The sequence below is a fragment of the Hypoxylon fragiforme genome, assembly GCF_022984875.1.
Source record: "Hypoxylon fragiforme strain CBS 206.31 chromosome Unknown GGS25scaffold_6, whole genome shotgun sequence".
NCBI lineage: Eukaryota > Fungi > Ascomycota > Sordariomycetes > Xylariales > Hypoxylaceae > Hypoxylon > Hypoxylon fragiforme.
This window is the reverse complement of record NW_026054761.1, coordinates 263,527-280,829: the sequence shown is the minus strand read 5'-3', so window position 1 is coordinate 280,829 and position 17,303 is coordinate 263,527. Positions and strand designations below refer to the sequence as shown.

Sequence of the window (17,303 nt, the reverse complement as noted above, 5' to 3'; positions counted from 1 at the left end):
ATAGGGGTCAAGTCAAATAGATCATTAATAGATGTAGGTAGACTATTATACCGTAGGTAGGTAAGTAGGTAGGTAAGTATACGTGAAGATCAATAGGTTGAATTCAAGGTATTGTACCTAGGTATGTAACCACGTTAAATACCTATGGTATAAATGCTATCTATCATGTGAGTAGGTACCTAGGTTAGGCATTTATGTATACCTACCTACCTACCTACGCCCTTCCCCTATTCCCTGACCTTACCTTACCTTACTACTGGGTAGGTATACATATCATATCCCCTATACACGAAATAACCTAGAGTTAGAAACCAACGACATCTCAAACCACTCGGCGAGAACTATAAGACACTCATATATATACCTTGGTAAGTTAACTACCTAGGAAGCATCCACTACACACAGTCTTAATCAATATATAAGCAGGAGTTCTGGTAACAGCAAAAAGACGCCACGCCCAAATTTTTATTTCAAGTACCTAGGTAAAAATATTCTGGCAACCTTCCTATCTTCCTTCCTTTCATTCATATCCTCCTCTTACAAGCTAATAGTAGTACTAATAATAAATAAATAAAGCCAACCCTCTTCCCCTTTTCCGAAACGTATAGTAGATATAAGTAGTAAATCACCCTCTCTCTCTCTTTCTTATATCATGTCATATCATATGCACACCTAACCCCCCTGCCCCCTTATAATCTCGTCAATGCTATGCTCCTTGATACACTTTACAACTTCCCGCCAGGCTTACCCCCATCCACAAGTTCCGCCGCGGCACCGGAGATGGCTAGTTTGCCCGTCTCCTTGACCTTAGTCTGGAAGACGACCTTGCCGGGTCCTTCCTTCCACATCTCCGTCACGAGGGTCTGGCCGGGGACGACGGTGCCGGCGAAGCGGACCTTGATGTTCTTGAACGGGCCGAACTTCTCGTACACGGCCTTGCCTGCGACACCCATGGAGCACAGCCCGTGTAGAATTGGTACCTTGAATCCGCCCATCTTGGCGAAGCTGGGGTCGATATGTAAGGGGCTAGTGAGAGAGGGGGTTAGTTGGTTAACATTCGGGAGAAACGTATTTGTACAATAAGTGGAAAACTCACTTGTAATCACCGCTCAATCTGTAAATAGCAGCCTGCTCTTCCGTTGTCTTGGTCTCAACCACAACATCCGGATGTCTCTTAGGTGGCTGGTTCACAGCGGTGGCAGGACCCCGGTTGGAAGGCTTCTTCTGGCCGTCGAAGCCGCCGCAGCCCCTCAGGAAGACGGTAGCCTCATTATAGAAAAGCTCCTCACCCGTCTCGGCGTTGACAGTCGTGACACCGCTCTTGAGAATGGCTGCGTTGCCCTTATCCACGACCTCGATCAGCTTGGCGTGGTTCTTCGTCTTGGCCGCCGTCGGGATTGGGTACTTCTTGATTTCGAGGAACTGCTCGCCATGGAGAAGCATCATGGGCGAGAAGTTGGGCACCACTTCGTCGAAGGTGAATGGCATGTTGGCGTCAAACTGGGGGATCACACCGAACGTCGGTAGCACCTGGAAGTCTCCGTGACCTTCGAACACGTACGGCAGCTCTGTCTTTTTGGCGCCAATGCCCAGGTTATAAAGCATGCTGTCACGGTCCGCGTAGGTAAAATCCGTCACCAGGGATTTGGCACTGAGAGCTTTCTCTTGGGCCTCAAGATATTGGTTGGCTGCGGTAGATTTCTTCAAAAATGGCTTGTTAACCTCGATAATTCATATACTAGGTTTTAGACTATAATGACATATATATGTACATGATATATATAAAAACAAAGAGCATCACGGGAGGGAGAAAGACTCATCATACCTTGGATGCCGCTCGCTTGTTCTGCATGTTGGCCATGACCTTGGCGACTCCGTCTGAGGCCTTTTCGGGGTGATCCGCTCGGCCATCGTCAAAGTCGACGATCTTGGCCCAGTTCTTGGCGACCTCTTCAGGAACCAATTTCACGTCTACCGGGAAACCGACACCTCCCGTTCGCTGCCACCTCGTTCGGCCACACCAACCACTGCCTACTTCGTAAAGATAGCCTGTAGGGTTGTTGGGGACCTTGTCGCTGCAGAGGGCAAGGACAAGAGGTGCGATATAGTCAGGCTTGAAAGCTTGGACTAGCTCCTCGGGCAATATGGTGCGCGTCATGGCCGTTCCGGCGTTAGGAGCAATGGTGTTGCAGTAAATGTTGTACTTGGCACCTTCAAGCGCAATCGTACGAGAAAATCCAAGAATTCCAGCTTTCTGTCAAACCCATTAGTATTAGCTTCATCATATAAGGGTGTTTCCCCCTCCCATTACTTACCGCTGTTGCGTAGTTGGCCTGTCCAAAGTTACCATAGATACCGCTGGTAGAGGTAGTGTTAACGATACGTCCATACTTTTGCTTTAAGAAGTATGGCCAAGCAGCCTTGGTGATCTTATATGTGCTTCGGAGATGAACATTGAGAACAGGGTCCCAAAGGCTGTCATCCATGTTGGTGAATGCCTTGTCTCGTAAAATGCCAGCATTGTTGATGATAATATCGATTCGGCCAAAAGCATCGATGGCTGCCTTTACGACCTTATCACCTTCCTCAGAAGAAGCCTTGATACCAGCGGCTTTACCGCCCAGCTGCTTGATCTCGTTCACAACGGTATCAGGGTCTGCTAGATCATTCACCACGACAGAGGCACCGTGCTTGGCAAACGCGAGACAGTAGGCGCGTCCGATACCAGCACCACCACCCGTGACAAGGGCTACACGGCCGGTAAAGTCCAGCTTCTCTCCCTGCTCGCTCGGGCCCATCTTCATTGATTCCTCGAGAAGAGTCATAAAGTCATTGGCACCAGACGGGTATTGGGGCTTTGAGAAATCGACAACCTGGTCCCACTTCTTGAGAACAGCATCAGGCGTATACGTCTCGTCGGCCTTGAGAAGGAGACCGCTGGATCGTTCCCACCTTAGCTTAGCGACATGACCACCGCCGACCTCAAAAATACTGCCGTTCTCATGGGTATTGCTCTTGTGTACCAGGACGGCAACTAGGGGAACGACCCAATCGGGCTTCAGGTTCTCCAGGACATCCGGAGGCATGATAGTCTCGGTCATGCGGCTCGCTGCGATAGGGGCGATGACGTTTGAGATGATGTTGTATTTGGCACCCTCCTTAGCGAGCGTCTCGGTGAAACCAACCATGCCCAGCTTAGCCGCCGAATAATTGGCTTGGCCGAAGCTGCCAAACAAGCCGGCGGCGGAGGCGGTGTTGATTACACGACCATACTTCTGTTTACGGAAGTGCGGCCAAGCTGCACGGGCACACTTGTAGGATCCCCGGACGTGCACCTTCATGACCAAGTCCCAATCTTGGTCCGACATGTTCTTGAAGCTGATATCTCTTAGGATACCGGCATTGTTGAGCAGGACATCGATGCGGCCGAATGCCTTGATGGCCGTGTCGATGATTTTCTCACCCTCTTCGACGCTGTCGTAGTTGGCCACAGCTTGGCCACCGGCGGCTTTGATTTCATCGACGACTACATCGGCAGCCTAAGGATAGTAGTGTGACCCGTTAGTTTATGTTCTCAAAAATTGCCATTGATGATTTGTTTTTGTAATTTACCTTTGATGACTTTCCCTCGCCCTTGAAAGAACCACCGAGATCGTTGACAACAACTTTGGCTCCTCTAGAGGCAAAGAAGGTTGCGTATGCCTTACCAAGTCCACCACCAGCGCCGGTAACGACGACGACTTGGTCATCAAAACGCAATTCACCTGCCATCGCGCCGAATGTGTTAAGGTTGTGAAGGGGATAGGGAGATAAGGGAGGAATAATAAAAGAAAGAAGTGATTTTTGGATTGATCAAGTTCAGCAGCAGGCAGAATGGGGTTTTGTTACACGATTGGCATTTCTGTGTATTGTATTGTTTTGTTTTTGTCAAGTATTATTTTAAAGTATTAAGTAATGTTGGAAATATGAATATGAAATCTGGGGGAGATGAAGATGAAGTTCCAATGAGCAGTGGCAGTTTCCAGTCCAGTATCCAGTTCCAGGTACCTACATATGTAATAAAGAAGCTTTCCCTCAATCTGCCGCATTTGATCCCCGGCTACTTACATAGTACTAAGGAATTCAGCCGAGGCAGCTTTCCGACCTGGCAAGAATGCCGAGGGGCCCCCAGATGCTTGTGTAGGAAGGTACATAATACGGTACTGTACAGTGGATCGGCCCATACTGACCACGCTAAGTTCACCATGCCCAATGGAGTATGGTACCAGCCAGGGGTCTCTAATTTCCCGTTACAACCAGTGGACTTCCAGTGGACATCCACTGTCATCCAGTGGACATTCAATGTTCACATGTGAAGCCACTAGTTAAACATGTCGATGCTGACGGGAGCTTGAATGAGGTCATGCATGCGTCGAGCTATTTACTGTGTACCAAACCTACATACCTCACGTGAACGTGAACATCTCAGCTGCCCTTGATTCATCTTGAGCCTCCAATGCCTATCCCCACAAAGACTATTACATACCAGCCTAGAAGCAAAACAGCTTAACTCATCTTTACTTCCCCATGCTCAAGGCCCGTTAAGAAGCTCACAATCCGCTCTATTGCTGCTACTTTACTACTAACCTATAGTTATTTACCATCTAAAAACAGGTACCTAGATCCCGTGATGGACCACCCGAATAACCGAGCATGCCAAGCCTATCTGTCCTCCTTGCCTCCCTCCCTACCTACAGATCACCACCAAAAAAAAGAAAAAAGCCGTCACCAACATAACCCTCAAGCATATTGAAAGAATTTAAAAATGGCAACAACAGCAGTAGACATAATCGACGACAAAAGCCCCATATGCATCCCTTTCATCCTCTCGCGGTACCACGCCTACCTCTCCGCATCCGCATCCACATCCACATCCATCCCCGCCCCCGCCCCCACTTCGACCCCGAACCCCAACAATAACCGGCCGAAGCGACCCTTCATCATCGGCCTAAACGGCGTCCAAGGCGCCGGCAAAACGACCTTAGTGCGCGCGCTCGCGCGCCAGCTGCGGGAGACAGAAGGGCTCGAGACCCTCGTCTGCAGCATCGACGACTTCTACCTGCGGCGCGAAGACCAGCAGGCGCTCGCCGAGTCGCATCCGGACAATCTGCTGGTCCAGGTCCGTGGTGAGCCAGGTATGCAACCCCTCTCCATACTCATACTAGATTTTTTTTTTTTACAAGGGGAGAAGAGAATAGGAGGAAAAAGAGAAAAAGTAAAGTAAAGTCATGAATCTCCTAACATCACTTTCAAATTAGGCACGCACGACATCCCCCTCGCGCACACCTTCTTCACCTCCCTCTGCGCAGGCCTCCCCGCACAAATCCCCCAATACGACAAAGCCGCTTACTCCGGCCTCGGCGACCGCGTCCCCTCCTCACAATGGACGACCATCAACGGCCCCGATCAGCCACCGGTAGAAGTGGTAATTTTCGAAGGGTGGTGCGTCGGGTTCCGATCCCTGGACGAGGGCGAGGTAGTGCGGAAGTGGGAAGACGCTAACAGCCGAACGCTGCGCCAACATCCGCTGGAGCACCTCCTCTTCGTCAACGAGAAGCTGCGGGCCTACGACGTCATCACCGACACGTTCGACGCCTTCATCCACATCGACGCGGAGAACACGGAGTGGGTGTACGACTGGAGGCTAGAGCAGGAGGCGATGCTGCGACGGGAGAGGGGCACGGGGATGACAGATGAGCAGGTGGTCAAGTTCGTCGACGCCTACTACCCCGCGTACGAGCTATTCTCCGACATGTTGAGAAACGGGCTGATGCCCAGCAATAAGCCAGGATGTCAATTGAGATTGATTGTGGGTAAGGATAGAAGAGTTAAGCAGACAGTTATCATTTAATATGTATCAAAACAAGATGGGTATCTTACCAGATAACCTCCCCTGCCATTTCGTAGCTGACGTGACGAAGCAAACCTTGAACGCAATCATAGCTCCAGCCCAAATGCGCCGTGATCATAGCAAAAATCTCCACTGCCCCTCAAGCTAACAACACGATGACAACCTCTTTTCTCAGCAGCTCTTACGAAATCCCAGCTCGTACAACCTCGCCACTTACGTTGCGCCGCCTGGGTGGGGTGCGAGGTAGGTATGTGCTACCCTTTGCTGGTGTATCTATCTCATTCAAACTGTTTTCCTAACATCATGCCTTCACCCTCACTTCTAAGCTCGCCGAGTGTCCGATCAATGCCTTGCATTTTACCTCTCACAGCCTCGCCTCGGTCCGCAATTTCACTCTCGAAGCCCTCTATCAAGGATCGCTTCTTTTGGCGAGCTTCCCTGAACCGTTGCATGACCTCTCCAAATCTTTCTAGAAACCAGTCGCCCGAAGTTTCCCAGTCTCTGACGGACATTTTGGTGAAGAAATCCATTTGGGTCGCTCGATCCTTGTCTAAAAATTGGCTAAGCTTTTCTGGCAAGGTGCCTCGAGGTTGTCCTATTGCTGTTTGTGCCTCCGCCCGGGCCGGATCGAAATCGAAGGCCTCGTTCTTAAGTTCTGCATAGTCCATCGCTGCTAAAGCGCCATCATCATAGTCCAGTTCGTATCGGCGTTTCTTCGAACCTGAAGAGTGTTTCTCCCCAAACGGGTGAGGCATCGCACTTTCGTCAAGTGGTACTCGACGTTGAATATTCTCGCGAAAAAGTTGCCGGCTGATTTGAGATTTGGTTCTGGCGGCTGGTCTTGGAGTAGGTTCTAGGTCAACACTCTCGTTTTCTGACTCGTCTGGATGGCTAATCATAGGAGTATCGGTGTCGGCGAAGATAGTCGAACGGTGATGTTCTTGGTGCGTTTTCACTCGCAGTGGCGCAGAGTGCTCTGATTCCGCTTCCTCCAATTCAGGATCTTGGTAAGGTTGGTTTGGAGGTGGCGACACGATGGTGTCTTCGAGAGGGTAAGCAATTCTTTCAGGGAAGGAGCCGCGGCGACTACCGCGTAAAGGGAGAGGTTTGGGATGATAAAGCCGCTTGGCGGACGGCGACTTCTCTGGGCTAGTGTGGTATGGACTATCTTCCGAGTCTTGATCGGGTTCGGGTTCGGGTTCAGAAGAGGCTCCCTTATGACCGACGCGGTGATTCCTAGCTTCCGGTGTCGAGGCACTTCTCGTAAGGGAGCCACCAACTATGTCTATTACACCATGAGGTCCTATCATAAAGGGGGCATGTTGCTCCGGCACATTAGTATCCTGCTTAATAGCCAGGTGAGGTCGTTGGGTTTCTCCTCTCGGTTGATACGGGGTGGAGCGAAATGGCATTCGGTGCATAGGGTTGGAGGGGGCTGTTATGACGGTCGTAGCTGCGTCAATGTTGCTAGCAGTGTCGCTAAACATGGATCCATCCACTGTCGACCCTTCCCAGAATGGCGGAGCTCTCCGCGAGGATTGAGAGGGTTCGGAGGCGATTCCCCTAGTCGTCCTTGACAGATTGAGTGATCCGTCCCGGGCGTGCCCAGTTCGGCTGGTAGGAGCGGGTAAACGGGCTGCAACGGTAGCAGCTGCTCGATTGGAATTCGCATTGATGATAGGCACGCGCGATCGTGGGGGTGAGTTCTGGCTGGCTTGGGTGGCCTGGGCAGCTGGGGGAGCTTGGGAAACCTGGGTAGCTTGACTCGCCTGAGAAGACGGCTGTGTTACTGAAGGTGTGGGTAGAGGAAGATAGACATGGCGCTGCTGAGGATGGTTTTGGCCATCATGTCCAGTCCCTGGGCCAGAGGAAGCAGGGACAGGCTGGCTATTAGCAAGCCCATTGCTGGTGACCCAAGCCTGCATTTTGTTTTTGGACGTCTTCAGAAAATGGCTGGATGGCGGCATCTGGTCGGGGAGAGAATTGGTGTTATTCCGGAGACAAGAAAAGCGCATGAACAAGAAGGTTTGTTTATTTTGCACAAACTCGGACTATAATGAGCTGAGGGTTAACGGTTATTGGTTGATGGGTGATGGCAACGCGTTCAAAGAGATGCGATAGTTGGCGCGGTCCAATCTCGACGTGTAAGCTCTTTAAGCTCACGGTCGGTAGTCGAAACGGGTGGACGAGAGGTAAAGAAGGCAAGGCTTAGTTTTATTATGTATTATGCCGCCATCCTGCCCAATGCGGCGACGATGTTAGGTCGCAATCTTTAGCTATGAGGCAAGAGAATGATTTGGAAAGGCAGGGTAGACAAGTATAATCCAATAATTGTTGAGATGAGGAGTTGTGAAGAAGGAAAAGAAGCGATAAAGGATGGACTGGCGGGGAAATGTTACGAAAATGAAGCTTGTTTCCTTGTACATAGGACCAATGTAGGTAGTAGGTACCTATTTAGGGTAGATTAGATATGCGCGCGACTTGTTCCTGCCTATGCCTTTGCACGTCGTCCAGTGACTTTCGCGTTTACCACGTTTCTAACGTTACTACTAACTAGTAGTAGGCACTTTACCTAAAGGGATAAAGACTGTATTGTACTACTAGTAGTACATAGCGCTATGCACGTACTTTGTATTGTGGGGCAACGGGGCGCATGGATCACCCCCGGATTCCTCTCAAGATCCTTACCAGTCACATCTTATCTTAAGAGGTCGCCTCACCTCGCTGTCTCTCTTACATAGGATATACCTTTTCTCAATCCGCTGCATGACTTGTCTTGCATGACCCTTCTCACCACCGCGTGGCTATCTGACCACTCATCTATTGCGACGCGGCTAACCACCATCAAGTCAAAACGGTTCCTTCCGATGCAATACTACCTTGCTTGCGTTTAAGCCCTCCTAACCGTTGGGCATCAGATAAACTTCTCATCGACACTTTTGTGGAAGCCATTCAGGTTACTTCTTAGAAGCTTTTCGTCGCTGGCCGCTGGTCGCTGGCCGCTGCATCCAGCTCTCCTCACTCCTATTGCTGCTTCTCTAATGCAAATGCGATGCAAGCACGGAGTTCATGAGGACGGCATGGAATGATTTCATCCCGAATCATACAGTCAAGATCCAATCGATTCATTATGAGGCTAATTCCAAGTTATGAAGGGGGGATTGCCTTCCTTCCAAGGGTGCTCCCATCATACCACTAACTTCTTCATATACACAATGCTAACTATAACGCTCGGTATTAGTGTTTCTCCCCTCAAAATATGCAGACCAAGGAACGACTGTGAGTTATCATACCCAACCCTACATTTGATGAGGGTGGGGAGAGGGGAGGAGAGGGGGGAGAGAGGGGGGTGTAGGCCACTTACTAGGCATGCTAATCCCCTTCAAGTGCCATATAAACGCATTATCATCTTGTTTAAATACCTCGTACCCTTGATGTTCGTACCAATCTTGACTGGGAACCTATATCAACAGGTTTTAGCGACTCTACAGCCACCAATGATGCTGTCACGACTTACCAGTGGCGGGGGAACACCTGTTTCCTTGTTATAAAGCAAAGCTCGCTTCACGGGGTCTGTCTGTAATTCCTTGGACATGGTATCTAAGGCGACAATCCTTGCGTTCATTGGGGGTTGAGTGACCAATGTTTCGATACTGGACATGGTTCCAACACCAAATCCACCTTTGTGCAGTGCCCTTGATATGTATAGCTGATGGATCCAAACAGTTCCAGTAGCTGGAAGTCCTAGACTCATATCCTCTTTAGGTTTATGTATATCAACAGCCACATGACCTATAGGAATAAACTCGACGTTGGTTGGCTGCCGCGGAACAAGTCTGATCTCTGCAGCTGTATCCGTCAATGTGGTCGACTCCTTTTTTCGAAGCCTTTTTAGTTGATTCATTTCAAGATTACTCTGGAGATCATAGGCTCACCTTCGGATATGCTTCCAGGTGTGTTTTGATAAGCTTCTCCTTTTCTGGCAAATCATTCGAAAGGAGCTTTCCTAATCAGCCATATGCATATAAAAGGTCAGGTAAATATATATACTCACAACCCAGTAGAATATCTTTCCACCTTTCTTCGCAGCTTCTATCCACTAAAGAGATATAAGCTAATTATCCGCCCGTGGTCCGAATTTGTTAAGTATAGGCTTGTGTTAAACAAATCGGATGATATACTTACTTCAGGTACTTCTTCTGCCCTCCATCCACATGCAATTCGTTGATCATACATGCGCTGTACATGCTCAGGGCTCAAGTGATCCCAAGGAATAAGCTACCAGTGTTCATAAAATCAGTGGTAGGTAATGCATTACTCTTCACATCTGACATGAAAGAAGTCGTAGTAAAAACGAAACACCAGGGACAGAACAGGACTCACTTCAACTTTCCAGGCATGTTTAGAGGACATGGCTGCGGATGTCAAGTACAACGTGCTGAGTTATTATAAAGTCGGGGACGTATAAAAGGAAAATAAGAAGCATCGTTAACAATCAAATCTTACTCTTAGAATGTGGACTTCCGTCTGATGAGTCATACGCCGTCGTCGCTACTTACATGTACCTAGGGAGGGATGTACTATGTAGCTATGCAGGTATTCCCGGGTTCTGACATATGCATCTATCTCAAATCCTTGCATCTATACGGAATAGACTACATATGTACATGTAGGTAATCTTATCAAACTCAGCTCACCACCAACATTCGATACCTAGTACATACATGTATCCTTACATCAATGTATCATGTATGTATAACATGTACCGACAGTGCTTTTTACATAGCGTTATACCGAAAACATCTACACGTATTTCATCTTCAAACTACATAATATTTAGATCAATCACGATGGGTCGAAAACGCAAAAGCCAAGGAAAAGAAGAAGAAGAAGGGGAAGAACAGCGCGAGGTATCGCCCTCCACCAAACAACTCAAGACCAATACCACCACCACTACCACCACCACTGTCGCCGAGTCCTCCTCCTCTTCTCAGCCACAACCCAGCAACCCCCATCATGGCTTCATTTCCTACCCACCAAGCAAGGTCTACCGGCTAATTGAGCCCGGGCCTGTGCTACTAGTCACGACGGGGTCGCTGGCCGACGCGACACACAACGTCATGACTATAGGCTTCCATATGGTGATGCAGCACGAGTCGCCACCGCTTCTCGGCATCTGTCTCGGACCGTGGGATGCGTCCTTCGCCGCGTTGAAGAAGCGGCGGGAGTGTGTATTGGCCGTGCCGTCTGTTGAGATGGCAGGGGTCGTTGTCGATGTGGGGAACTGCTCTGCCGACGACGACGAGATGACTAGTGGTGGAAAGTGGCAGCGCTTCGGGCTAGAAGCACTCCCAGCTGCCAAAGTCCAGGCGCCCCTGGTGGGCGGGCCCGATGTCATCGCCAACATCGAGTGTGTGGTCGAGGACACGAAGATGGTCGGCAAGTACTCGATGTGGGTGCTGCAGCCTGTCAAGGCGTGGATCAATCCAGACAAGAAGCCCGGAGAGGGCGGGAAGATGTTCCACCACCGTGGCGACGGCACCTTCGTCGTTGACGGGGACGTGCTGGATTTGAAGGATCGAATGGTCAAATGGCAGGAATACCAAGACTGAAATCATCATTGAAATCTGCAATTTGTGTCTAACAGCTTTTTATAGTACCGAATACCTAAGTTCGTAATATCAACAAAGTAGGGCGTGTTGAATGGGATGAGTTGGCTCTCTACTATATTTAAGGAGTTGCTTCTTGTCTCTTTTCTTCCTGCTCGCTACTATCGCCCGTGCTACCCGCTGCAGCTGTGAAGGTCCCGGACGCGCTCTTTTCTTGGCCCTCCTCCTCTTTTGGATGATTCCCCTGCGTCCCAAGCCGGATGAAGGGGGCGAGCAGCAAACTTGATCCGGCGAGCGCCACGCATACCTGGAAAGTCCGAGTAAATTTGAGCATAGGGTCGACCAGTCCCTCTGGTGATAGCTCTATCGAGCTGTACACCGCGGTGGAGATGCCCATCACGGCCGTGTTCGACAGCCGGATGACTACGTTGAAGATACCGCCTGCCAAGGACTGCTGGTGCCGAGGTAGAGATTGCATCACATACATCTGATAGAGAATTATTAGCCAAACATTCCCAGAGATTGTTCATGAGGCATAAGACTCACGTTAGCAACGTTGAATTGCAAATCTGCCCCGGCCACGTTTAATATAAGTGCCGGGAACATGAAGGCCCAGTAGTTGCTGTCGGGCTTCATGAAAGAGAAAAGTAAGCTGGCGGCCAAATAGGATATGCCGCCGAAAATCATAATGGCGGTGTTATTAACACGATGCAAGATCCGCCCCGCAACGATGTTCCAAAGCAGCCCTGCAATGGCCATGGGGAGGAGGTGCACGGCGACCATCAAAGTTGACAGCTGCTGGAGCTCCTGCATGAAGAAGGCCGTCCAGAAGCCGCTAGCCGTGAAGCTCATCGTTCCCAGGAGGACAACGACTATAATCTAAAGAGGGGTTAGGATTCACAGGACACGTAAATTTGTAGGCAGTGCGGAAAGAAGGAAGAAAGGAAAGACGACGACTCACAAGGCTAAAGTTCCGGTCTTTCCAGACATGCGGAGGCATCAAGGGCGTAGGAAATACTCTCTCCCAGAACACGAAGACCACAAGTAATACAACGCCGACTACCAGCAGTGCAATCACATGCGCCCTTGCCCATCCATCTTCGGGGCCCAAACTAATCAACCTCCTGTTAGTATTCCAAACTGACACGTGGAAGGTAAAATATCAAGTAGGTAGGTAATCAAGCACTCACGTCAAGCTCGCCGTAAACATGCCCGTCCCGAAAATCGTCAAGATCGTGCCCACATAATCGAACTGCTTCAGCGTGCCGAGCCTCTGTCTCAGGGGCGCGCGATCAAAATTCTCCACCTGCGGCAGGGCCCAGATAGCGTGGAGGGTGAAGAGGGCCCAGATAATCGAGAGCATGATGAACGCGGCGCGCCAGCTCGCGAGCTGCGTCGCGACGCCGCATAAGATGGTCCCGAACACGAAGCCCAGCGGGTTCCCCGCGGAGAACGCGGAGAAGGCCATGTTCTTCCGCTTCGACGGCGTCTCGTACGCCGCCCCCAGGATCCCGATGGCTGGTGGCACCACCATTGCGGAACACATACCTAGCACCCCGCACACGACTAGCATCCAGAAGGGGTTCTGCGCGAAGGCGACGAGGAGGGCGAAGGCGCTGAAGAGCGCCATCCCCGTGATGAACATGGCTTTGCGCCCGAGGAGGTCGGCGAGCTGGCCGAGCGCTAGTTGCAGGGCGCCGGCCACGAGGCTGGGAGGGGGGGTTAGTGGTGACACGTAGGAATTATATATGCCTAGGTGCCTATATACGTCTACATATGTAGTGTATAGCATGCATGTACAGGTTTGTTGCACATGTGTACCTAGGACCTAGGGAGGTACTATGTAGACAGATAGACAGATAGACAAATAAAACAAGTAAAAATGCGAGATAGGTAACATACGAAGTCGAAGCACTAATCCACGCGATCTCGCTCTGCGTCATGCCCAGGTCCCGGGACACGGGGACCGTGATGATGATAGCGACGCCGGCCAAAAACGAGGTGGTGGCCGTGGCGACGGTGGCCTGGAACACGAAGGAGACCTCCTGGAACGTGTTCTTGAAACACTGCGGCCGGTCCCCGAAGTGCGACTTCATCTTCTCCAGGCGCGATAGCCCGTTTTCTCCTTCGTCGCCGGCGCCACCACCGGATTCGCCATCACCATCACCATCGCCGTTGATGATGGTCGCCGTTGCGCTGTCTTTAAAACTCGACTGCTGCGGAGTTGTGGCCGGCTGCTCGTTGGCGCGGGCTTGCGCAAGCGAGACCGCTGTGATCTCGGGAGCCTGCTCCGTTGGTGCGGCCATGGTTCACGGTTTGCGCGGGAGAGACAAACGCAACGTAACGCAACGCCACGTAACGTAACCTAGGAAATTGGTACCCGTGGAAATCGCGAAGAGAAAAATACCTAGTTAAGAAGGGGGTGGGTATGGCAAGGGAGAGAGAAGGAAGGATAAACGAGGTAATGTCTCTGTGAGACGGACGTTCCACCGCGCAACTAAAAACGTGCTTGCTAGCTACCTACCCAGGGAGTGATTGGGCAACGTCCGTATGCAGGCGTACGTAAGTCGAACAGAATAACTAGTTAGTCCTAATTATCTCCTATTCTTGGTAACGTTTTCTCAGAATATTTGTACTTATGTATGTCTAACGCCGTCTTCTACTTACAACATCAACACACTGACCACCCCCAATTGTTGTGAGACTTCGCGTTTGCTTTCTCCTAATAAGCGGCGTGGCAAGGAAGGCAAGCAAGCAAGCAAGAACATAGGTATGTATAAGTAATCCTTGTTTGAATGCCACATCCCACATTGCTAATACGCATTCGGGCTAGGTCATCCCATTCCTGTGGGACAAGGTTGTCTTGGACCCCCGGGCGTTTTGTTTCGATGGGAGGGGAGTAGTTATTGGGCTTATCAGATGGGAGGCGAGAGGTCTAATATGACAGGTACAGTTACTATGTACTACAGTGGCGTGTGTACTTTCAATGTTGTCTTGCGTGTAACTATGTATGTAAGTGTGTATCTTGCCTTCTCTCCCTTTGACCACTCGCCCGTGCCATATGTCGATAACTATATTTTGCAACTAATATTTCCCTCTTCGCCATGTGTCTTTCAACTTTTCTTTATCCTCAACTCCGAAAAGGCATCCACATCAATGTGCTCGCCCACATCCCACATCCCACATGCCTACCTACCTACCTACATACATATACATTACATAGCTATGTATACCAGGCACATATTTCACCCGTTACGGCGCCACAGCCGCCAAGACCGAAGAACGACATCAAAGACATATCGTGCGCTTGTCGATTGATTGGTCGGATAGTTACGGTGTAGCGCTCACGCACATACATAGAAAAAAAGGAAGGAAATAATAACAAGAAAAGCGCTCTTTCAAACTTTGGCATCGGTCCTCTTAGCGAAAGGGATCTTTTTTACTTTTGATGTAGGTATATATGTATGTATAGATGATGTATGTGTGTACATAGGTAAGCAGATGAGATGAAGAGTCTCATACTTTCCTCAATGCGACGAGCCCAAGAAAGCTTTTATACGATGGCATTATATACATATATCAAACCAACATCAATTATGTACATATGTATTCTAATTTGTTTCAACATTTTCTTGTATTGGGTATCTATCTAAGTAGAGTATCGCTGGTGAGTGTGTTGAAGTATACCCAAGTAGTATAACTGCCGTCTAATGTCCTTTCTCGCAGCCTCTAGGCTATCTATAACCGAACAAAAGCCTTTCTAAATTGAACGCTACGCTTGCTTATTCCCTCGTTCCGCATGTGTCGTGAATGTGATTGTATGTTGTCTCAAAAAAAAAAAGAAAAAAAAGAAAAAAAAAAAGGTCCTCCGAAACGTAGGTAGGTAATACCTAGGTTTCCATTATGGAGGTGGTATGTGGTATAGTTCCAAGCTCCTGGCGCTGCTTATTATCATCATCGCCGATAATAACAAGTCGTCTTATTCCAATCCCATCTACTTGCTGTATTTTCCAGCCCGAGTAATGGTAAACCCTTCATCTTAATCTTAATCCTCATCCCCCCCCTCCCGCTTCCCCGCCTTGATAAACATGTCCCCCCTGATCCGCATATACGGCGTCCTGCGATGACGGACCTGGTCCTCGCGGTCGAGGAAAGCGCCGTTTATGCTGCCGAGCTTCACGTGGCAGTTCCCGTCCACGAGGACCATCGGCTCTTCCGGGTCTTGCTCGTACTCGATCTTGTACTCGGGCTCGCACTCGCACTCGTACTCGTTCTCCTTCTCCCCGTCCTGCCGCTGCCGCTTTGGGGGTCGTTGGTGTTCGTTGTCGCTCACATAGTATGCACACTTACGGATCATGCCTCTAATAATGGCGTGCATGGTTATTGGGAACCGCTTTTTCTCTTTCCCAGGATCGCTGGGACTGCTCCTGGCGGCGGCGGCGGCGGGGGTGGTTTCCCTGCTGCTTTCGTCAGCGCGCAGCGTCTGTGATGACTCGGACCGGCGGACAATTTCAGTCTCGCCTTCCGGTTCTTGTTCTTGTTCTTGTTCTTGTTCTTGTTTTAACTCGGGCTGGGGATCGTCTCCATCTTTAGCCTCGATGCTCGGGACACGTTCATCGCAGCGCGTCCTTAGTTCACAATTCGTGTTCCGCCTCTCTAGCTCTCTAGCAGCATCGTGGGCAATACCATAGACTGGCTTGTTTTCACTGTAATCAAACAATCTAGTGTTGGCAGATGACGACCACGGCTGATTGTAGACCTTGCTGGGCTCCCAGAAATCCGGTTGGTGGGAAATGTAGCAGTCTGCTCCGGGGCGGGGATTTTGAGGGAAGGGGGCATAAACGGCAGGAGTGTGGTAAGCAGGCTGCGCGTGGAGCATTGGATATTCGTGGTTAAGGGATAATGACCCCCATGATGGATACATGTAGTCTGAGGAGGGTTCGGGTAGCGCTGCCGTCTTACTGCTGTAGTCAAGCGCTTTATACGACTGTGCTTGTAGTGATGGTGGTAGTTGAAATAGCGGGATGGGGCGCGTTTGCTCGGGTGGCTTATCTTCACCTGACGAATTTGCTACTGCGGAGGAATACTTGGGTATAGGTGCTGGATCGTGTAGTCGTTTTGCAGGAGACGACTCTCGGAGGCGAGAAGGTCCCAGCTCGGGTGTCACATAATCCGATGATCGATCCGGCGATGGGGGTGGGGATGGGGATGGTGACTCCAAGTTCCGGCTGCTGCTATTTTTGCTGGCGATCCAACCAGCAGGCTGTGGGGATTCCCTATTCATGGTAGTTTCGTTCAAAAGTGGTGATGATAAAATGGAGTTTTGATAAAGGAGCCGATGATGGTTAACTAGGTACTTAGATATGTATCTAGATCTTCATCTGAGAACTGGAGTAGATAGTATGCCTGTCTGAGTATCTGGTTTTCATGTGAAAAAACAACAATAATGGAGGAGGACGTGTTTATATACTCAGCTTGGCGATAGAGTTGAGAATGGGTCGACGTCAAATTTCAATGTGAAATAGGTGTGGATATTGTATGTGTGGTGTTTAAGTTGACAATATTTTATTCGTAGTTCAACATTTAGGTAGCTGTCAGTTGGCGACGAACCACTTAATGCCAACCTACACGAGGTAAGACTAGCTGTCAGGGGCTGATTGACTAGATACCGTTGACGTTCAATGTTATTCTCGGAATGAAACAAAAGATTAAGTACTGTGGCTTCTAGATGCTTACCTTGGTACCTGGCCTAGTATGTTAGTAGCATATGTTTATCTAGGTATTAGGAGTTAAAGAGACATGAA

General features: G+C 49.8%; 7 protein-coding genes across 7 annotated transcripts; 2 read left to right on the top strand and 5 right to left on the bottom strand.

Annotated features, from left to right (window-relative positions):
* Positions 1-435: 435 nt before the first annotated feature.
* Positions 436-4,159, bottom strand: GGS25DRAFT_493588 (NAD(P)-binding protein). Its single transcript, XM_049261265.1, has 5 exons — positions 3,613-4,159; positions 2,316-3,539; positions 1,826-2,254; positions 1,097-1,701; positions 436-1,026 (listed from the first exon to the last, which is right to left on the bottom strand). The coding sequence occupies exons 1-5, from the start codon at positions 3,769-3,771 to the stop codon at positions 726-728; spliced, it is 2,718 nt and encodes a 905-aa protein (XP_049115271.1). The 5' UTR covers positions 3,772-4,159; the 3' UTR covers positions 436-725.
* A 645-nt stretch (positions 4,160-4,804) lies between these two features.
* GGS25DRAFT_522387 (P-loop containing nucleoside triphosphate hydrolase protein) lies at positions 4,805-5,890 on the top strand (the record flags this gene model as incomplete). The annotated part of the gene is made up of 2 exons (XM_049264225.1): positions 4,805-5,174; positions 5,298-5,890. 2 exons carry the CDS (start codon positions 4,805-4,807, stop codon positions 5,888-5,890), a joined length of 963 nt encoding a protein of 320 aa, XP_049115270.1.
* GGS25DRAFT_310614 (extracellular mutant protein 11-domain-containing protein) lies at positions 5,660-8,402 on the bottom strand. Its single transcript, XM_049257717.1, has 3 exons — positions 8,142-8,402; positions 5,920-7,843; positions 5,660-5,806 (listed from the first exon to the last, which is right to left on the bottom strand). Exon 2 carries the CDS (start codon positions 7,813-7,815, stop codon positions 6,169-6,171), a length of 1,647 nt encoding a protein of 548 aa, XP_049115269.1. The 5' UTR covers positions 7,816-7,843; positions 8,142-8,402; the 3' UTR covers positions 5,660-5,806; positions 5,920-6,168.
* Positions 8,403-8,463: 61 nt separating this feature from the next.
* GGS25DRAFT_493576 (uncharacterized protein) lies at positions 8,464-10,471 on the bottom strand. Its single transcript, XM_049261264.1, has 7 exons — positions 10,274-10,471; positions 10,076-10,168; positions 9,945-9,989; positions 9,826-9,891; positions 9,408-9,764; positions 9,255-9,351; positions 8,464-9,112 (listed from the first exon to the last, which is right to left on the bottom strand). The coding sequence occupies exons 1-7, from the start codon at positions 10,301-10,303 to the stop codon at positions 9,078-9,080; spliced, it is 723 nt and encodes a 240-aa protein (XP_049115268.1). The 5' UTR covers positions 10,304-10,471; the 3' UTR covers positions 8,464-9,077.
* Positions 10,472-10,740: 269 nt separating this feature from the next.
* GGS25DRAFT_522385 (uncharacterized protein) lies at positions 10,741-11,502 on the top strand (the record flags this gene model as incomplete). Its single annotated transcript, XM_049264224.1, has 1 exon — positions 10,741-11,502. One exon carries the CDS (start codon positions 10,741-10,743, stop codon positions 11,500-11,502), a length of 762 nt encoding a protein of 253 aa, XP_049115267.1.
* A 59-nt stretch (positions 11,503-11,561) lies between these two features.
* On the bottom strand, positions 11,562-14,062 carry GGS25DRAFT_310529 (MFS general substrate transporter). Its single transcript, XM_049257716.1, has 6 exons — positions 14,024-14,062; positions 13,402-13,864; positions 12,690-13,208; positions 12,461-12,611; positions 12,046-12,378; positions 11,562-11,986 (listed from the first exon to the last, which is right to left on the bottom strand). Exons 2-6 carry the CDS (start codon positions 13,803-13,805, stop codon positions 11,621-11,623), a joined length of 1,773 nt encoding a protein of 590 aa, XP_049115266.1. The 5' UTR covers positions 13,806-13,864; positions 14,024-14,062; the 3' UTR covers positions 11,562-11,620.
* Positions 14,063-15,192: 1,130 nt separating this feature from the next.
* GGS25DRAFT_310515 (uncharacterized protein) lies at positions 15,193-17,279 on the bottom strand. The gene is made up of 2 exons (XM_049257715.1): positions 17,236-17,279; positions 15,193-17,160 (listed from the first exon to the last, which is right to left on the bottom strand). The coding sequence occupies exon 2, from the start codon at positions 16,781-16,783 to the stop codon at positions 15,545-15,547; it is 1,239 nt and encodes a 412-aa protein (XP_049115265.1). The 5' UTR covers positions 16,784-17,160; positions 17,236-17,279; the 3' UTR covers positions 15,193-15,544.
* Between the last annotated feature and the right edge of the window lie 24 nt (positions 17,280-17,303).